This window comes from Oryctolagus cuniculus, chromosome 11 (genome assembly GCF_051225735.1).
Source record: "Oryctolagus cuniculus isolate XC-2025 breed Fujian yellow rabbit chromosome 11, ASM5122573v1, whole genome shotgun sequence".
Taxonomy (NCBI): Eukaryota; Metazoa; Chordata; class Mammalia; order Lagomorpha; family Leporidae; genus Oryctolagus; species Oryctolagus cuniculus.
The window spans coordinates 10,114,975-10,135,465 of record NC_142877.1 but is presented as its reverse complement, the minus strand read 5'-3'; the positions used below and the strand labels follow the sequence as shown (position 1 = coordinate 10,135,465).

The 20,491-nt window shown below is 55.0% G+C and overlaps 1 protein-coding gene across 5 annotated transcripts in view; it reads right to left on the bottom strand.

Moving 5' to 3' along the window:
* Nucleotides 1–7,917: 7,917 nt before the first annotated feature.
* The window catches only part of ADNP (activity dependent neuroprotector homeobox), a 59,486-nt gene continuing 46,912 nt past the window's right edge, over nt 7,918–20,491 (bottom strand). For 4 of the 5 annotated variants that reach the window (XM_008250426.5, XM_051832611.3, XM_051832612.3 and 1 more), the window contains 3 exons: nt 15,783–15,895; nt 13,911–14,003; nt 7,918–12,071 (listed from right to left, as the gene is read on the bottom strand). In XM_008250426.5, the coding sequence (XP_008248648.2) occupies nt 8,958–12,071; nt 13,911–14,003; nt 15,783–15,890 (3,315 nt within the window). In that variant the 5' untranslated portion in view covers nt 15,891–15,895 and the 3' untranslated portion in view covers nt 7,918–8,957. The remainder of the gene's footprint in view (nt 12,072–13,910; nt 14,004–15,782; nt 15,896–20,491) is intronic. The other variant, XM_051832614.3, reaches the window with a different exon arrangement.

Below are 20,491 nucleotides of genomic sequence, written 5' to 3'. Positions count from 1 at the left end.
CGCGTGGTCTGGGTGTCAGCGCTGCGGGGTGACGGCTTCCGCTGGTGTGAGTGGCTTCCGCAAGGCCACTCGTGCGCCCGATTGATCGCTCACGACCAGGCTGCCTGCAGCCGGGGGCCAGGCCTGCCTGGCCTTGGGTTCCAGCCAGAGGTCAAGGTCACCAGGACTTGCCGACCTTGGAGGTGAGTTTCCAGCACTGTCCCCGCCCTCCGGGCTCTGCCTATGGTGGATGTTTCTGGAATTCCTGGAGAGGCAAGCACCCACACCCACACCCACGCGCGTGTGCACACGCACACACACCCACGCGCGTGTGCACACACACCCACACCCACACCCACGCGCGTGTGCACACACCCACACCCACACCCACACTCACGCGTGTGCACACGCACACACACCCACACCCACACCCACACTCACGCGCGTGTGCACACGCACACACACCCATCCCTAAAGCAGGGGAAGAGTGGGGCCATGCCGATTTTAGGACAAGTTTTTTTTTTTGGATGAACAGACCCTCAGGGACCCCTTACTTCCGGAAGGGGTGGCCTTGTTCTGCTGAGGTCACTTCTGTCAACTGTCATGGAAGGTCACTCGAGCCCGCGTGTGGCTCACAGCCTCGTCACTAAACACACGCAACTGTCAGTCACCAGCCAGGCCGCGGGACCAACCAGGCGGGGCCCGCAGCACGGCCACATCACACCGGTGGGCGTGCCCGTCTGCTCAGGGAGAAGCAAGTGTTTTAGACACAGTCAAGGATGCCAATTTCTTTTTTTTTTTTTTTCCAAAGATTGATTGATTTGAAAGAGAGAATCTTCCATTGGTTCACCCCCCAGGTGGCCACAACAGCTGGAGCTACGTCAATCCGAAGCCAGGAGCCAGGAGCTGCTTCCGGGTCTCCCACGCCGGTGCAGGGGCCCAAGCATCTGGGCCATCTTCCACTGCTTTCCCAGGCCACAGCAGGGAGCTGGATGGGAAGTGGAGCAGCCGGGACACGAACCGAGGCCTATGGGATGCCGGCGCCGCAGGTACCCGCTACACCACAGCACCGGCCCCAGACGATGCGCATTTTCAGAAAGCCTGGAGCTGCCAGGCTTCTTTCTCCTCCAGGGCCTGACCGGGGTGCCTGGGAGAAAGGGAATGTCATGTGATGAATCCACAGCCACGGTACGTGGCCCGACACAGACCCACGGGATCACGGTCAGGAGCATGGAGGCTCTGCTTAGGTGCTTTGTTAACGCCTGCTTGGCTCAGCTGTGTGACGCGGGCTCCTTGCTTTCCCTCTCTGAGCCCCGCCACCCCAGTACACGCGGTGCATGAGGGCAGCTGGAGTCTGGGAGGACGAAGGAGCTGGGCAGCGCGCCTGTTCAGCTGGGGCCTGGCGAGCAGCACAAGGGGAGGGGCTTGGGGGCAGGGGCTGAGTGCTGCGTTCCTCCCTTGATGGTGGCACCCAAGGGCCTCTGCAGGGAGCGGCTCAGGGACGGCCTTGCACGGAGACAAGTCACAGGGGGAGCTGCTAGCGGCCCCAGCCCTTTCCGGAGGTCACTGTCCCCTCACTGAGGAGGGGTGAGGTGGTGAGAGGCTGCCTGTGCGGAGAAGGGCACAGGAGGGCTGCAGGGTGATGGCCGTGAGGGAGACCTGGAGACGCCCAGGGAGAAGGCGGGCGGGGGCAGGGCCCTGCCAGGAGCTCCCACCCAGGCCTCGGGGCGGTGCCTGCGGAGGTGCTGCCCCTGCCTCCCCCCACCCCGCCCCAAGATTGATTTGAAAAGCAGAGTTAGGGGGAGACAGGGAGCTGCCCCCCACTGGCTCATTCCCCAAGCGACTCCAGGGGCCAGGCTGAAGCCAGGAGTCTGAAGCTCCTCCTGGGTCCCATGGGGGCGATAGGGACCCGAGCACTTGGGCCGTCCTCCGCTGCTCTCCCAGGTGCATTAGCAGGGAGCTGGATCGGAAGTGGAGCAGCCGGGACTCAGACTGGAGCCCCTACGGGATGCCGGCGTCACAGGCAGGCGGTGGTTTGACCCGCGACGGCACAGCGCTGGCCCGGCTCCTCCCTCTAACAGAGGGGCTGGACTTGGCTGTTGTGGGTCCGATGGCCTGTGGCAAGGGCAGTGGGGTCTGGGAGAGGTCACCTCTCTGTGATGGCTGCCGGGCGGCGGCCCCACACTGGTTCCTAGGAGCAGGGCCCCTTCCCCAGGGCGAGGGGTCTCAAGATGGCAGCCGTGGGGCTGTGTGGTGGGCGGGAGCGTGCGCTGCCCATGAGGCAGCCGGATGAGCATCTGGAAGAAATCAAGCGAGTTTCTGTGCCCCGCTCTGCACGCCTGGAACGGCTCCCAGATTCCGAACGATCGAGGAGCAAAATGTACAGGAGAATCCCCTGAGACGTAGCTGGGAACACTGGAGGGATGCACACCAGCCTGGAGAGAAACTCAGTTATGTGAATGAGAGAGTTTATGGCGAAACTAACAGAAGACTCCACCAAAAAAATAAAAAAATTCCCCCAAAACCACAAAATCCCAAGCAAATTCAAGATAAACAACAAACCGGGAAATACATTTGCAAGCCGCGTTACAAGGGGAGGTAACGTCCCTCATATATAAACAGCACCTACAAATAAATAAGAGGGAAAACCCAGGGAGACGGGCATTTCGCAGACAGGAAAATGCAATGGCATTTAAACACCTGGAGACACTTCCACTACATGGAAGACGACGGAAATGACTGAGGGTCTCGGAAGTCAGGCTGGCAGAGGTTACGATCTGATGGCGTTCTGGGTACAATTTGGAAGGAACAGGCTGGTGGGACCCGACCTCTGCGGGCCGGGCCGACGTGCCCGGGAGAGAAATGGTGACCACGCAAGGTGACTCACCGTGGGGATGGCAAGAGGTGGTGAGCGCCAGGGCGCAGAGCGGGGCTCCCCGAGGGGCGTGGGGCTGTCAAGATAGGAAGGCAGCTGCGGGCAGAGGCCGGGGTGTGCCGCACCTGTGTGGGCAGGAAGGGCCTGGCAGGGCCCTGGAAGGAGCCCGGGAGCCCTGGACACGGCTGGGGTGCCCGTGTGCTTGACGTGGTACCTTTCAGAACTGGCTGCCTGCTAGTTGCAGGTGCAGTTAGAATCGGGACTGGGAGTCCACTCGAAGAACTGGGCCCCGTTTCTTTGGAAAAACGACCCCGCGGCTCCGGAGGGGCCCGCGCCCTGAGCGCTCCTGGCGCCCAGCTCACTTCGCTGGTCTCCACCTGCTCGGCCGCTGCGTGCACTTGTGTGGGAGGCAGGCGCTCAGACCAGAGGCCATGGGCACGGCGTGTGTGAGGAGTGGAGGACGGCACCCGTGTGGTGGCCGCCATCGCAGCAGTGGCCATATCACCGCCACCACATTGCCTGAGGACAGAGGACAGGGTCGCGCTGCACAGCGTGTGCTGTCTGAGGTCGGACGTCGGCGGACAGCTGCAGGCCGGCAGCACCCATGAAGACAATGCAAAGTCAACAAGACGCGAGCACTCGGGACCCAGCCACACGTCAAATGGATCTGCACCGTAACCGAGCCGGCCGTCTCCCAGGAGCGCGGGTTGGTTGAACCTCCGAACGTCATCACCGGAACACGCGCCTGATGAAGACTAAACCGCAGGTCATCTCAAGAGGTGAAGACAAGCAGCCGTCAACACGTCCAGATGCCCCCCGCCACCTTCTCGGCGCTGCCGCTGGCTCTGGACGCGTCCTGCTGGCCCGGCAGCCCAGGGCGGCCAGGGAACTTCCTGCCCACCCCACGGCCCCGTGCTCGGGAGCGTGGCCAGCGCAGGCCCCGGCGGAGTTCACACGTGTCCTGGGCTCCCCCCAGGTGTCCTGCGGGTTCAGAAGCGGCAGTGCAGCCCAGGCCCGCAGGCAGCTGGGCACAGGTGGGGGCTGTGGGGGTGAGGCCGAGCTGCTGGGACTCGTGGCAGCGCGTGCTTGGTGGCCAACCACGGTGCTGTGCTCAGAAGTGCTGGGGACAGATGTGCTGGGTGCCCGCCCAGCCTCCGCAGGGCCCCAGGGCGAGGCTCTGCCCGGAGGCTCTGGCGGTGCCATCAGCAGCCGCCTTCTGGAGGAGCCAGGCCCCAGGGGCTGGGGAGGGAGGCGCCCAGAGCTGGGACAGGGGTGCCACGCAGGAGCCGGGCGGTCAGGCCAGGTCGGGCCAGGTCAGGCGTGTTCCCCTTGCCCTCTGTCACAGGCTCAGCTCACACAGGTCACCACCGCGTGCAGGCGGGGAGGGGGCTGTCATGTGGGGAGGGGGCGGTCTCCGGCAGCTGTCGGGGGCACACACGTGACTGGCGGCTTTCCCATAGCCAGCGAGGTTTGTGAGCAGCAGTAGCCGCTGTGCGTGTGGGGCCCACGCAGGGCACAAGGTTCTGCTGAAGAGGGTGGCGTCCTCCTGAGTGTGGCGTGGAGTCTGTTTCCGGCGTTGGGTGGTGCAGGCTCCTGGACGCCCTAACCCCCCGGGACTGGCTGATGGGCTCTGCCCCCCACCTCCCAGACTGGTTCAGGGTGGCCCAGCTCCAGGTCCTAGGTGACTGGGAGGCACCCACACACCCCAGGGCGCCTAGGAGGAAGGGGAGCCGGTGGGAGACGGGAGGGGCAGGCAGGCCCTGCGCCCTCGCTGCCCCGGAGCAGTGCCGCCCCCACAGCTGCCCATCCCCTGCCTCCTAAGCTGGGCTCCTGCCCCTCTTGTTAGAAAAGGGGCCGGAGGCTGGGGGAAGCCAGCTGAGCGGTGCGGGGCGCAGACGTCCTGACCTGCACGGCGGCCAGAGCCCAGGTTGGGCTCAACCGTGCGTGTGGCGACAGGGACGCTGAGAGCACCCCCCCCACCCCGGGCCTTCTAGTGTGTGCGGGGCCCGCCCGGAGCTTCCTTCACAGAGTGAGTGTCCAGCTTGCAGCCCTGGGCACGTGACAGGTCTCGTCTGTCTGGTGCTACTTCCTGGGTCTCTTCAGGAACGGCCAATGAAGGCTTCCCTTTGTCTAAAAGGAGGGGAGGGAGGATGGGCGCGCAAGACCATAAAGCCGCTGCTTGGCCGCCGTGAGGACAACGGTGGCAGGGTGCGTGGCGGGAAGGTGGAGCAAGTCCTGCTGGCTGGCTGGGACCCAGGCCCGCACGCTTTCCCCATCACTGCGGGGCAGGCGGAGCTCGGAGCTCAGCAGGCTCCGCCTTCGCCAAGCCAAGGCTGTGGTGGCGTGGTCGTGGCCACAAGTATCCAGGTCGGGGGAGCTGCTTCCCCTCGCAGCCGGGATCCTGGATGTGTCTGAGCGCCTGGGCCTGGAGCCGGTATTTCCTGGACAGGGGTCTCGGGGAGGGACCGGGCAGGGTTGCGATCCTAGGGCCCTACAGCTACATCCGGGAACTGCAGCTGGGAGGCACGGAGGCCCCCTCCGGAGAGGGCAGGGCGTGGATGTCTCAGGCGCCACCCACCCCTGGGGTGCCCATGCTGCCTCTGGTACCTGAGTGCCGAGTCAGTCCTGGGGTGCCCACGCTGCCTGGTACCTGAGTGCCGAGTCAGTCCTGCAGCTGTTGCCCCCCGCGGCCCCCAAGCCCAGGTCTTTCGAGTCCTGCTCCAGGTACACAGCTGTCGGTCCGCACCAGCTGACCTGGCGCCACCAGCGTCCAGACAGCGTCCAGCTCGCTGGATGGATGAAGACACGGATAAAGGCACGGCAAGGTTTTTACCACAAGGACTAGTGTAGGTTTGCGAGGGCCTACGGAGGCCCATCTTGTCCAGGAGCGCGCACACTGCCGGTGTGCCGACATTGTTTGGGCACCTGTCTTGCGCCTGACTCTGGGCCTTCTTTGGCCAGAGCACCCTCACGGTCTCCAGTTTGGCTACAGCCGACTTTGTCATGTGCAGACTTCCCAACACAAACCCCACAACATTCGAGTTGCTGGGGCTTTCCCAGTTATGTTACTTAAAATGGAACAAGGTGACGGGAAGTCGCAGGATACAAAGGATCACCCACCTGTGGCACCGTTCACATCTGACTTCCAAGTCAACCTCCCAGTAGTCAGAAGAAACAGTTTTCAAACTCGGACGCACTGTCAGCGGTTCTCAGCTGGGACGGTGTTTGGGTTGACTTCGGGGTGGCCAGCTGATCGCCGAACGCCATTTAAGGGCAGAAGCAGCCTTTTAGTTCTGCTCTTCTGGGGAGTCAGCCTTTAGTGTCCCCACATGACGCAGCCAAACATGCCTGCAGCAGGTGCGGCAGAAGTCAGGGTCACCTCGCGCGTGCCGTCACGTTCCTTAGGAGTGGTTCACGTCGCTCAGGCCAAGTGGATCTCAGTGGCTTGGAGCCATCTGGTGAGGGTCTTGGGGACCCACCTGGAGGGGTCAGTGCCAGCAGCCCAAGGTCGAGGTCAAGAATTGCTCTTCTGGTGGTCTTGGCAAGGCAGCGTACCCACTTCTGGTTTTGGAAGAGGTCTCCCCAGTCTTCAACACATCCAGTTTTGAACTTTACTTCTCACACTGGCTCTTGACAACGCACAGGCACGTGGCTCACACAGCCAACGCCAAGACGTTGAAGGGGCAGACGCTTCCCTGCGTGCGTCTCGGCGGGGACAGACTTCTCCCTGTGCTGCGGGATGGTGGAGGAACACGTCCACACATCCACACGCCCACAAGCCCACGAGGCAGGGGAACCACAGCCCTGGTCATTGGCCTGACCTGAATGCTTTGTTCAGGAAAATTTCGGCAGCAAAGACTAGTCCTCTGGGACAACTAGGGGTTTTCTTATTACAGCACAAATCCCAGAAACGTCCGGCTCAGCCACAGGGGTCCTCTAGGGGAGGGGCGGAGGGCGCGGCTTCCGAGCTAAATCCTCTCCAGATCATCCCTAAAGCAAAGAGGAGCAACACCACTCTTCTTAAATGCTTTTATTGAGACACTTTTAGGGCTTCTGTAACATTTGCAGCAGGGAATTTTTTAAACTTCCAACTCTTTTAGGTGGCTAAACCCTTCTTACTGTCAGAAAGGCAAAAGCCACCACCACAGCAAGGAAGCTCACCTGTCCGCTCAGATGCCCGACTAAGACCCCAGACGCCCACTCAGCCAAGTTCTGCCCTGCCACGTTGGACCCTGAAGTCTCTCACCCAGCCAGAACCACCCCCAAACGTAACAGCCGGAACTCCGCCATCCCGACTCGGCCATCGTACCGTGCACCCTCACCGCGGCACACCCCTTCCTACACTTCAGCTGGTGCACTAAGAATCTGCAAGCTGCCTGTGCGGTAGACGTGAAACGGCTCCGTAAAACAGGCCCAGGGCCTACACAGTCCAGCCCATCCTCGCACTCCCTGCGGCCTGTCTTGGCAGCGTCACACGCGAGGCAGAGGGCGGTCAGAGCTCCCCTCTTGGGTACCAAGTCTTAGAACTCAGGGACCCAACCGCGTCAGGCTGCCGCGGGCCCAAGTCCCTAAGAGGGCCCGACCGACCTGCACGGACGAGGGCACCTCACTAACCTGGCGGCTGGGCGCTGCCGCTCTGCAAACTTGTGCTTTCAGCTGCCCTCCTCTCGGGAGTCTGCAGTCTACGGGCCACCAGCTCCTTCCGCCTGACCGCCCTCTACACGCGTGGTCTCCAGCCTTTCTCTCACCAGCCAGACGGTCAAGCCCTAGAACAGGGGCAGAGCGGCTGCCTTTGAGTCCAGCTGCTCCCACCTAAGGTGAAAAGTAACATCGATTCATCCAAAGAAAGACCACCGGGCCACGAGACTGCTCGCCAGGCTGCGCCTTCACAAAAGGGAACGGAGAAGCTCAAGGATGCTTTTTCAGTTCAAAGGCAAAAAAAACCCTACAGACCCCAAAGAATTTGTAACAGGTGCCTTGAGACAAAGGGCAGATCTTGGTTTTCTACAGGTTTCCTCCGTGCTGTGATGGACACAGGGCCATCATGTGTAATGAAGCGAATGTTTACATTAAGCACAATACAGCAATTTATTTAGATGCTTAAAATGAATACAAAGGGAAATAAAGATCACAAAATTATACATACTACAACAGTGTGTCATATATTAGATGGCATAAATGAATACACCAGAGTGGTGTTTAACTAAAGATAAAACTAAATATCCAAAATGCAGCTCTCGTCGGTTTGCTGCTTCAACACAACACACTTTTATACAGATCTGAAAGGTGTCCAAATTAGTCGCTGAAGTCAATGCTTCCATGTGATTTTAGCTTAAAAGATTTCAGAAAACAGATCTGAAATACCAGCTGTAATGTCAAGGATATTTAGAACAAGAAAAATCCTATAATACAAGAGAGTCCAGATATATATCTTACGTGGCTGGCCTCTGTTGCAAGATTGTACAAGGTTATGTGCAAAAAACTAAGTCTGTCCAAAGTCCATACTAGCGCAGGTTCAAGCTTTTGCTAGAGAAACTAGATACAGCGTTTATTACACAGCAAGGGCAGCACTAAAAAAAAACAAAAACAGAAACAGAAACAAAACAAAGCTATGATGGGCACACAGTAACAATATCATATGCATCACTTGAGTGGGTCTAAAAGACTGTACAAATATACATTGCAACTATTCAGAATGAATACATGAAAAAGAGCGGACTTCCCCAAGTCTGCTGTACACACTGGACTGGCGGCGCCTCCCTGGCCCTGCACTACCACGTGGGCAGGGAGCTGCCTCTCAAGGACACCCAACCATTCAACGCGGGAGGGAACCGTGAGGAGGCAGCAGGACCAACCTCTGCTTTCCCTCCTGTGCAGCGTGAGCCACCAGCTTCCCGGTTTTCACATTTAGTTACTGTGTCAGAGAAGGTTCCGGAGCAATCCTCAGCCGCTCACGTGTCAGACGTAGACACAGCCACTGAGACCGCAGCGGCCACACGTCCCCACTGCCTGCTGGCCAGTACTCACGTGGCAGCCTTGCACCGGTACTGAGGAGCGCGGAGTTGCGGCCGCGGCACGTCCGTGACGCCGGGGAGCCCGGCGCTCAGGCCTGCTGGCTGCTCAGCTCCACGCCAGTCAGGCCGCCGTGCATGGCCTCGGCTACTCCGTCAGCCATGTTGTCAAACTGTTCCCCATCCTCACTGTCAATCGTGCTGTTCTGCCACTCGATCTGGGGGCTGGATAAGCGCTCGTCGTTCTCAGCCGTGCTCTTCCACTGTGACTGGTCCTTGGACCAAAATCCTTCCACTTTTCCATAGGAACTATTCTTCCATTTCAACTGCTCTCTGTCGCCGTGCACGGGAGCCTTTTTTTTGGCAGCTGGCTTACTGCTCCTCGCATCTTCACTTTGGGAAGACTCGTCAGACCAGGTTCCCGGCTTCCCTTCGCACGTGTTGTCCTCCGAGTCCGAGCCCTGCTGGGAGCCAGGCCCACTCTCGCACGGAGACGCTCCGTCTTTCCACTCCACGACGTCGTCTTGCTCCAGCTCACTGTCGGAAGCCTCGGGCGGGAGTCTGGCCGGGGCCTCAGGCCCGTGAAGAGCTGCGTACTTGGAGTCCCCCTGCTCTTTTTGGTCCAGCTTGCCCTCCGCTCCTAAAGCGTCCTCCGGCATCCCCTTCGGTCCATGCTCCTCTGGGTTATCGTGGGGGATTTTAGGCTCAACTTCAAACACGGGGTCGAAAGGGCTGCCGCTGCCGTCGGACTCCTCCTCCAGGTTCTCAAGGCTGTCGGAGGAGCTGTCGGCGTCCTTGCCGGGGCGGGGCTTCTTCTCGGCCGTCTTGCTGGCGCCGACTCGGGAATCCTTCTCATCATGGTTCTCAAACAGCCACTCGGCGTCAAAGTCCATCTCGTGTTTGACTTTGTTTAATTCTTTCATGTTGAAGCCCAGCAGCACACCAGGCTTGTATTTTTCACAATCACGGACACACTTCTTCCTTTTGTTACTAAAATGGGAGGCAATGTCGCTTTTCCACAGCCATAGACTGGCCGCCAGCTTTTCGATCTCCCGCCGGGTGGGGTAGGGCTGCTTATTGAAATACTTCGTTAGGAAACTCTTCCTGGCTTCGTAGGAATCATCTTCGTGACCCTTGGGGTCTAAAGCTAAGACAACAGGCTCCTCCGGCTTCTCCTCAAAGAAGCTGGGCGAATCGCTGTCCTCCTCCAACTTCCGCTTTTTCAGCAAGGGAAACTCCATCTGCTCGTAGGTGCGCTTCACGGGCGCCAGCCCGGGAGACTGATTCAGCCGGGAGGGTGCGTTGGCCTTGTCCTGGCCGTTCTGGGTCTTCCCGACGCCCCTGCAGTGAACCAGATGCAGAGTGATGGTGGAGGCCGTCATGTTGCTGGTGTACACACCCAGGCAATGGATGCACTTGTAGGTGAGCTTCTTTTCCACCGGATGGACCGTCTGGATGACCTGGTGCCTCTCCCGCAAGTGATGTGCCAGTGCGTCAGATATGGGCCCTTTCAGGATGGAGAAGCAGAGAGGGCAAAGGGTTTTCCCGACATCCTTCTTGTAGGGCACTGCCGCTTGAGGCGAACTTTTGACAGGGATGTCTGCCTTCTCCTGGACTTTTGGCTGCGGCTTTGGAGGAACTGGAGGATTATTTTGGGCGTGGTAAGCGACAGACTCGGCGGGGGCATCCCTCAGGTTGTACGTAGTCACCAGGAGGTGGATGTTAGTGTGGCTGCCCTGCTGTAAGGTCAGATCAAAGCTCAAGGTAGAATCCGTCTTGGGTCCCATCTCCTCATCGATGTGAACCATCCGCATGTGCGCCGCCATCTTCTCCACGTCGTTGAAAGTCGAGCGGCAGTAGGGGCAGGACAGACCGTGAATGAGCATGTGGTTGAGCAAGGTGTCTGTGGGCAAATAGCGGTTACAGTAGAGGCATTTGCTAGTGAAGTTGTGTATTTTCATAATGTAGTTGGCCACTGCGGGGACCTTCTCGGCTTTGTGTTCTTTCTCGAAGTGCACGCTGTAGACGTTTTCAGGAAAGAGCTCATTGCAGATCGTACAGATTTTCCACTTCTGAGTTGAGGACGTGTTGGCTGGGGGAGGGCCTGTGGCAGCTGCAGTGGGCTTGGAGCTGGACTGGCCTAACACTCGGGAGGCCTGTGACTGGGAGAGGGAGGGAGACTTCAACTGGCCCGACGAGAGCGAGGCGGCGGCGTTAGGGGGCTGCAGGGAATAGCGCGCTGGGGCCTGGGACCTCTGCTCCGACCCGAGCCCGTAAGATCTGCCATTGCCACTCGGGAGTAACTGCTTCACAGACTGGGACTGCTGAGGGACGGACACTGGCGCGTTGCCACTGAGACCCAGCCTCATCGACTGACCCACGCCGTAGCCCTGGCCTACAGACTTGACCCCATAGTTGTTCTGCTGCAGGTGAACGTTCGACAGCATGTTGACTCCTGTAGAATTTAAATTAGGCTTTGGTATTGAGAGTCGATTCACCATCTGCTGGGATGGTAAAGACCGGACGTTTCCAGAAGCAAGGGAACCAATTCTTGGGGGGAGTCCCATGCCCTTCTTCTCCTGAGGCTTGGGGGCGATCAGCATCAAGGGCTTAGCTCGGGGAACCACCACATTTGTGTGTCCGATCATGGCAGTGACCTGATAGCCTATCCGCTCGTGGTCTTCGATGACATGCTGCACCAAAGCCTCGTAGGACTTGGGCATGAAAAGGCATCGCTTGCAGTGGATACTGCACTCCTCGCGGGCACTCGCGCCGAGGGGCACTGCGCCGTTGAGCGACTTTTCTCCGGCCTTGGCTATGTAGGGCGCTGCCACGTGCTGAAAATGTTCCCGGTATATGTGCTTCCTGACGACCTCGTACAGAGGGTCTCGGTAAGTGCACTTCTTGCAGTAATAGACAGCCTGCTCTACACTGTCAGCCTGCTTGGGTTTAAGGCCATCGTTTTTGTTTTTATCTTTGAAAGTGCTGAGGCTGCTACTTGGTGCGCTGGCGTTGGGAGCATGAAATATTTTAATGTGTGTTTCCAAAGTCTTTTTGTCGGCATTGAAGGTACAGTAGGGGCAATTGAGGAGAATCCTATTTTCGAAGTCTTCGCTATGGACATTCCGGAAGTGACTTTTGTAGGCAGAGAAGAATTTTGAGGAAAACGGGCAAGCACTGCAGCAGAAGGGTTTTGTCCGATAGTCCTGGGGAGAGCACACACACCCATCAGTGGCACTGCACCCAGGCCCCCCTCCCCCCCGCTCAGAATGCTATTTTTAGAACAAACTCCGATTTCAACAATTTTTTTCCTTTTACAAATAAATTTATGAGACAGAAATTCAAATGAAAAAGCTGTGCTAAATGATTATTTTTGGGTCAGTGTAAATTAATTCAATGCTAAGGTCTTTCCCAATGTTTAGAAAAGACTCAGGTCACATCTGTTGATGGGTTTTGGACGGACTGAAGCCAGCTAACTTCAAGATAAACATTTTCACTTGAATAACAAAAAACTCTGTGAAATCATTTTCACTTCACGAATCTGGAATCTTTAAAGGCTTCAGACTTCTCTGTACAGAGGAGTCCAGGCCCAGTGTTTTTACGCAACTAGACAAGAGCAGAAGACGGAACTTACCTTTCCCCTCCTGGAAAGACTTTCACAGGGAAAAACAAACTTCAACCCAATTTTACTCTGATCCAGGGGGGACACTACTCAGGTCTCCCTGCTGCTGAAGGAACTACGGATCTGGAGGGTCCGCTTCCTGCTGGGAGACCACGTCCCTCTCCGAGCGGCAAGACCAGCCTCGGCAGTTAGGGAGGGGGCAGCTGCTTTGACACAGGTGAGGTAAAAAGGTCGTCGTCCTACAAACCGTGAGGGGCGCACTGGTTTTAAAAGCCAACAACGCACTGCAGAATCTGCGGACGCCCAGAGCCGCTCTGAGCGGCAGTCGTGCGGCCGCCGTCCCCGGCCGATGACAAGTCAATATGACGGACTCAGATCTCCTCTTCTCCTGAACACCTGCTGCAGACACTGGTTTCAACCAAAATCTAGGGGTTCTGCATCTGCGGGCTCAACCAACCACAGATGGAAAATACTTGGGGAAAAAATTGTCTGTGCTGAACACGGAACCTTTCTTCTTTCCGCCCCAAATCCCTTGAGGGTACTCCCTGCTCGCCCGTGCGACAACGCTAACACAGCACCTGCACTGTTAGAGAGTCTGCGTAATTCAGAGATGGCCAAAATGCACAGGAGGGTGTGCACATCCAGGTACCCTTAGGGGTCCTAGAACCCGTCCTCTTCCTGCAGTACTGCTGCTACGAAGTTATCAGATTCATAAAACTGACTTAAATAGAAGTTTCTGAGAATGCTAGTTTTAGTAAGGCCCACCTCAAATCTTCCAGGTTGAGTTTAAAAGGAGCCACTCCCTGCCAAGCACATTCCAACCCGCTGAGGAGACACTGATGCGGCATCAGCGCCACTGGAACAGGTGCTGGCGACACGGACCTGCCACGCGCTGCTCCTCATGGACAACGCAGCACCACTCACACTCCCTCTACCTCCAGCCACACATGCTCGCCGCTACTGCCTACTGATGTTTTTAAGGCCAACCTGTGAAGTTATCTCTGTCGCCACCATCCTACAGACTTCACCCACCCACATCTCCCAGAGGCTGGGTGCCATCAACATAAGAAGTTAAGAAAACCCGAGTCTGGCCCTGCTCTCCGAAAGCAGGAACAGAGATGCTTGGAACCTGGGTAAACAACTCAGCAGAGGGCTCTGGGGGACGGGCCAAGCAGCCCCCCGAGCTTTTCAGTAACAAAATTTCCTTTTCTTCTTCTTACACCTCAAGTTTCAGTCCAATGACAAAAAAAAGTGTGCAGAATGGAAATATGGAATGTTGACATTTCTCACACCAGACGGCTCACCATGACTGGCCGAGAGCTAAGGGGAGATGAGCCGGACACAGAGACACTCAGGGCCCCCACACCACTGCTAAGAGGGAGATGAGCCGGACACAGACACTCAGGGCCCCCACACCACTCACCTGGTTTTTTGTAAGCGAAGGGTCCCACAGTCCTACATCCTCCCATGTAGTGTTTTTCAAATAAAAATCATTAGGTTCAAACTGTTTAAAATCCTAGAAAACAGTGAAAGAAGTTTACAAAAACATAATGGTATCAACTCCAGCCCAAGCTTACATATAAATTGTTACCTTTTTACTAGAGTTGAGGAGAGCACAGGAAAACCAACCCCATTAAGATCTAAACTAGGAATAATAAGGCTCTTAGGCAAGACAAAAGGGCACCTGGAAATTAAATTACACTGAACATTTTTTATCAGCCCAACAGTACCCGGATGGTCAGCCAGGTTTCCAAGGAAACCACTGGGAATTCTAATGAACTAGAAAGTCCGGTCACATACATATTAGTACCAAAGCAGTTTTCTTAGAGTACTGTAACTCATCAGCGATAGTACTGCAATGGAGTCTTAAGAAACGTTCGTTTATGGTTCTGCAGATGTGTCCAGTTCTGCAAAAAAAGATTTTTTGAGGGAGAGGGGCCAGAGATTGGATTGGAAAGAAAATTCAGGATTTTTGAACCCAAAAAGGAGGAAAGAAAGCTATTCAAAGAAAGCAAGCAACGTGATGTTAAATTTGCACTCTTATGTAAAACGCTAACACAACCCCTTTCCCCTTAGACTAGGAAGATAAAAAGTCTTAGGATAAAAATTCTTGCTCCTCAACGGTTCAGTCTGAGGGGGATCAAGCACACATCAGTCCGCAGTCTGTAATGAGTGTTGTGAGAGTTTGAACAAAGCCTGTGCAGGACGGAAGGCACCTGAGCACCTGTGAGATTAGCTCCCGTGAAGAGGGCCCCACCGAACATGCAGCGAACAGACCGCTGCATGGGGCAGAGCTGCCCTCACCGTGGGCTTGGGGAGGGGCAGCCTGCATGCTGGGGACGACCTAACTAGAAGCTCACCCCGAGGAGCTTCGTCTTCACTCTGTACCCCTAGAGTGTCAGTGGGACTCAGGAAAAGAAAGACCACTGCTTACTGAATTTTTGTTTTTGTTCCTTTACTTCCATTCCAGTCAAACATTTACTGAGCACCTATTTTGTGCCAAACACTGTGCTATAGGTGCTGGGGACAAATGGATGAACAAGGCAGCCATGGTCCTTGGCCAGCTAGGATTTAAAGGTTAGCACGGAAATGGCGTTCACTGTGTTTTTTCAACCAGAGGCTCTGACCACCTAACTGTAAGACTTGGAGCACTGAGACCTGGAAGGGAGGAACTCACTGCTCTGGTTATGCCCTCGCCCAGGGGCTATTATAAAGCTCTTAGAATAAAAAGGCAGGAGAAACAGTGTAAGGCCAACTGTTAAACAAGGGGAAGACAGTAGTCACTGATGGGTAAAAAGGGCCAACAAACGCTCAAATCCCAAGGAAAGAGACGACAAGCAGTCAAGTAACCATGCCTCAACAGTTAGACGGCCAACAGCACCCTCAGGCCTCTCAAGGAGAACAGGCCTGGAGCCCCACAGACACCACCGCTCCCTCCGTCTTGAGGCCAGACCTAGTCCCTGACTCATCTTTCATCTGTAGAGTGGAGGTTAAGAATTCCCACTGCCCCTCGAAAGTCGTTAAGAACAAAGGGAGAGGCCAGTAAAGCGCCCAGGTTCAATGTCTGACAAGCGTAAGCCCTCAACGGCAGCTGCTGTTGCTTCAGGATGCAAAGACGGAAAAGCCCCTTCGGGGTGAAGGGAAGAAGTTTACGCTAACTGAGAAGGCGCTGGCGAAGCTAACGCTGTGGTTACAATTTAGAATCACACCAAAGAATTATCCATCCTCGTGCTGACACAAAGTAATGGACCAGAAGCTGAGTCATGTTAAAATTTAAAAATGACATGCTACTTACTTCTATATGTTCTTTACAGTATTCCAACCCAATGTCACTAAGTATTTTTTTCACAGTTTTCCGGGCTTTTCTTAAACTGCCAAGATTGTTGACAGGAAGTTGGAACATAGTTTCTATTGGAAAAAAAAATTTAAGTCAAAGTCAAAACATGTACAACTTGTAATATTTACTAAATCCACTGATGACAGGATCACAAACCCTGGCCCCAACTACAAAAAGGTGAATAGATATCCTTATCTAGTGTATTCTGAATACTCAAAGCAGACAGGCAAAAATAAGTTCTCTCTGATTTTTTTTCTGAATGGGACATTTTTATATTAATCAACTATGAGTCTAATCTGGCACAATTCAGCTTAGACTTAAAAAAAAAAAAACAGTTCAGTGATAAAGTTGAGAATGAGGGAAATAATACCAACCAATTATTTTTAAGTCAAGTGTGAGTGCGTTATTGCTTGTGATGTTGAACCTCTGAGAACAGGAAACGCTCACCATTGCAGCATTGTCACCACACTGAGTGCCAGGGAGCTCCTGCTGCCGGCAATACCCCTGCCACTGCTCTGGTGTTCTTCAGGGAGCACGCCTGCTATCTCTGTGCACCCCAAGTCAATGGCATGATGGCTGAGAGGACTCACCCCCCGACAGCTGGCAGCACATCTCAACAAGGCAATGACTGCTGAGAGGGGAGAAGGTGGGCACTGGGCGTCAGAGCAAATGGTAACTCTTACAGGCTTCAGGGCATCCATCGGAAAAATGAAAAGCCCTTGCGTGTGTATGGGAATGGAACAACTGTGATGAGTTAACACATTAAAATCAAACTCAGATCCACTTCCCCAAGTTCCTTAAAAACAAAGGGCTGTATTTAGTAAGAAGACAAAATTACTGTTTCGGGCAACTGAGAATTTGTATGCCTTCCAATGTGACCCTAAATCCTTCTGTAAAATATGCTTCAGAATGTCTTCAATTTAATAGTCCAAATTCAAAATAGTTTTGCAGAATAAAGTAGCTCTAAAATTCAAAACAGCAAAACCAAAATCCAAAGCAACCAGGAATTAAAATTTAATATATGCAAATCTTATCTGCCAATTAGTTAAGGTGGTTACTACTACCAGTTTTACCTGCAAGTTAACTAATCCAAATGTAATGTTGTCTCACTTATTATCCTAATCTAAAAATTAATGTTAACTAATGAAAAATGAAAAAACAGAGAAAAAAAGAGTCCCTCGCACCAAAGCAAACAGCGGCTCCCAGCAGTGCTCAGCCGGGGGTCCTGCCTGGGACCCCTGCAGCAGCCGAGAAGGGAGCTCCTGGGCCTCCGCTCGGGCTGGACTTCTGTGAGCTCTGAAGCAGCGCTGCAGGCGGCCCTGCTCTGCACACGCCATCACACCCCGCTTCCCAGACAAACCCCTGCACTGAAAGCCAAGCCATTCTTCACGGACGTTTTATTGCTAAATTGTTTTAAACCATCTTTTCAGTGGTTTAAAACAAGACTTTTCAGTTGTTGACACAAACTCGGTCTTTTTCAGAACTGCCCGATTAAAAAAAAGACTAGAAACACAGAGGCATCCTTCAGGCTAATTCTGAGCACAGCCTCTCAAGTCTGAGGAGTCCACTATCCATCTCTCTTCCCTTCAAACCTCCCTGTGGGCCGAAACCCAGCCATTCAGGAACTTCCCGAAGTAAGCCCGCCTCACTTCGGAAGCAGCCGGGACTGGTTTCCCTGCCCGCCTGGCAGAACCAAGGCACACAGGTGTGCGAATGTGGCCACCAGCCTGTCCCTGCAGCTCGGGGGGAGGAGAGCCCACTCTCAGTGCCTGCCCACGGCCACGGTCATTCTAGGACCCCGGTGAAGCACACCTCGGTGCCTGGGGGAGCCCCCCGAGCCAAGCACGGTTCTCAGGAGCTCGGCAGCAGGACGCGTGCACTTCAGAAGTGGCACAGGGTCGACTTCCGAGTGTACTTATCCACACTGAATTAAAAAGGCTCGTTAACAAAATAAGCATGACTGCTTATCGGAAAACGCTGTATAAAAGGTTATTTTTCTTCTATGCTTAGTAACCGGAAGAACCCATGCTCAGGTTTTAACCGGAAGATGTAGAAGTCCTACGACTATGAGCGTATCGCGGACATTTCTAATGACCCTGGGAATTCAGTGATCTGCCCCTCTCCCCAGATGGAGGCGCCCTCAGTGACCTGTTTACGGAAGCTTTTTCTAACCAAGACTCTGTCCGTCTGCAGCTTGTCTTCGCATCCTCAACGTTAAGCACTTACGCACTTCTCTGGCTGCTGGCTCTAAATGACATGCTTTTCTTAGTAGACAACAGGACAGCACAGGAACAGATGCAAGGAAGCTTCCTCTCCACCCCTCTCCTCGGCCTCGCAGCGCTTCCCAGACGGCTGACCCCGTCCGGTCCTCAAGGGCAGTGCCCAGGCATTTCTATGCACCACGCCAGACAGTTCCTTGGAACCAAGTCTCCGCCACACTCCACCAGCCCACGCTGGGATTATCTGAGTGACAAGCCAGAACACAAGGGCCTACGGCTGTTCCCAAGAGTTACACATTCACATCAATACCTGGCTCCAAGGTTCATTACTGTCATCCATTCGATTTTTCTTTTAAAACGCCTGCAAGAGTTATTCCTGCCTCCTCCCCAACCTCTTCTGAATCAGAAGTCTGGACTGGACAAGGGGCCCACACTTATACACAGAGTAGGAACAAAGGAGAAAAGTGCTTCTGCCTGAAACTAAGGCTGCTTTCCTCATTTCTGAATGCGAAGAACTAAAAAGCAAACATTTCCACTACTCCTCTCAGGGAGAGACGCCCTACAGTACGGCAAAGGCTGCGCAGGACGCAGCGCGCGGGCTCCCCGAGCTCGCCTTTTCTCCACAGCCCCCTGGGGCACCCGGGGCCGATGTCAGCACACCAGCATCACTGTTCTGACGGAGCGCTCCCTTCAGCTCAGGGCATACAAGGGGGACACCAACGTAAGAGAACAGCACCTCTGCCTCTCAGAGCCCCGACACTGCCAGGGACAGAGGGGAGCACAACACTTCTCTCCCTCCCCTTCAACAACGGCCCACCGCACCCGGAGCACACAGCGGGCCCTCAGGCAGGAGAATTCAGACATCCGTTTTTGCCTGCCTCACCACAACTCACGTGCTGTCAGTCAGAAGGTCCCTCCCCCAGTACAATAGAGTATACACGACTTGGGCTGACCACCTCTATAGCCACTGGTCAATACAGAGGTGCACGGGCACCCAAACGGCTGACAGCGATGCTGAAAAGCAGTCGGGATCTGTTGGAGCATGAGGGGAGCGGAAGGAGGCAAAGCCTTCCTCCTGACATCGCTTACGGTCTACACACAGCCGTGCCTGCAAGAGAGCAGCAACTGCCCCCCACGGCCCTCTCAGGCAAGCACAGCCTCCACTGCAGCCAAGGGACTCAGTGGACCTCCTGGGAGACGGGACATGCAAGAGGGAAAACAATTAGGAGGGAAGATATGGTATTCCGAACCAGGTCAAGAATACTAGTTTGTCAGAAGCCACAGTTATTCTGTGGCTGGCGCATCCTATATGGGTGCTGGTTCGAGTCCTGGCTGCTCCACTTCCAATCCAGCTCTCTGCTATGGCCCGGGAAAGCAGTGGGCGATGGCCCAAGTCCTTGGGCTCCTGCACCCACATGGTAAGACTTGGAGGAAGCTCCTGGCTCCTGGGATTAGATTGGCACAGCTCCGGCTGTTGGGGCCAATTGGGGAGTGAACCAGCAGATGGAAGACCTCTCGTGTGCGCTCTGTGTAACTGACTTTCATGTAAGCAAATAAATTAAAAAAAAAAAAAAAAAAAAAAGAGTTTTTTTTTTTTTTTTTTTGACAGGCAGAGTGGACAGCGAGAGAGAGAGACAGAGAGAAAGGTCTTCCTTTTGCCGTTGGTTCACCCTCCAATGGCCGCCGCGGCCGGCGCGCTGCGGCCGGCGCACCGCGCTGATCCGATGGCAGGAGCCAGGTGCTTTTCCTGGTCTCCCATGGGGTGCAGGGCCCAAGCACCTGGGCCATCCTCCACTGCACTCCCTGGCCACAGCAGAGAGCTGGCCTGGAAGAGGGGCAACCGGGACAGAATCCGGCGCCCCGACCGGGACTAGAACCCGGTGTGCCGGCGCCGCTAGGCGGAGGATTAGCCTAGTGAGCTGCGGCGCCGGCTAAGACAGTTATTCTAAAAATGCCTTTCCCCTCTTCATTAAACAAAAACAAAAACACTATAGGGAAAAAGCCAAGCATTTTCTAATGGAACTGGGAAAAGTTCAATGACAAGTGAACACTTCCAAGTGCTTTATCTTTTTGGTAGGCATCTATCATCTGATGAACTGGACTGAAGCCACTGATCTTTAAGAGCGACTTAAATTCACTGCTGAATCAATCGCCAGTCCCTCCCGCCAATCTGCACAAATCACAGCCGCACTCTGCTGGTCAGCGTCGGAACACTGAAGCGTTGCCGATCCAGGTGCTGTCCACGTGCCTGCTGAAGAAGCTAGAGCCAAGAGGCTGGGATGAGAAGGGATTCGCCGAGACCCTAAGCTGGATAAGAAGTACGGCCATACACATAGTACACATCCGATTCTTTCTCCCCTCTGAGTATTAGACACAAGACCACTCCAAGTGTTAAGAGGGAAAATGAGGGCCGACAGCACCTGGCCCATGAAAACTAATCGCACAGGG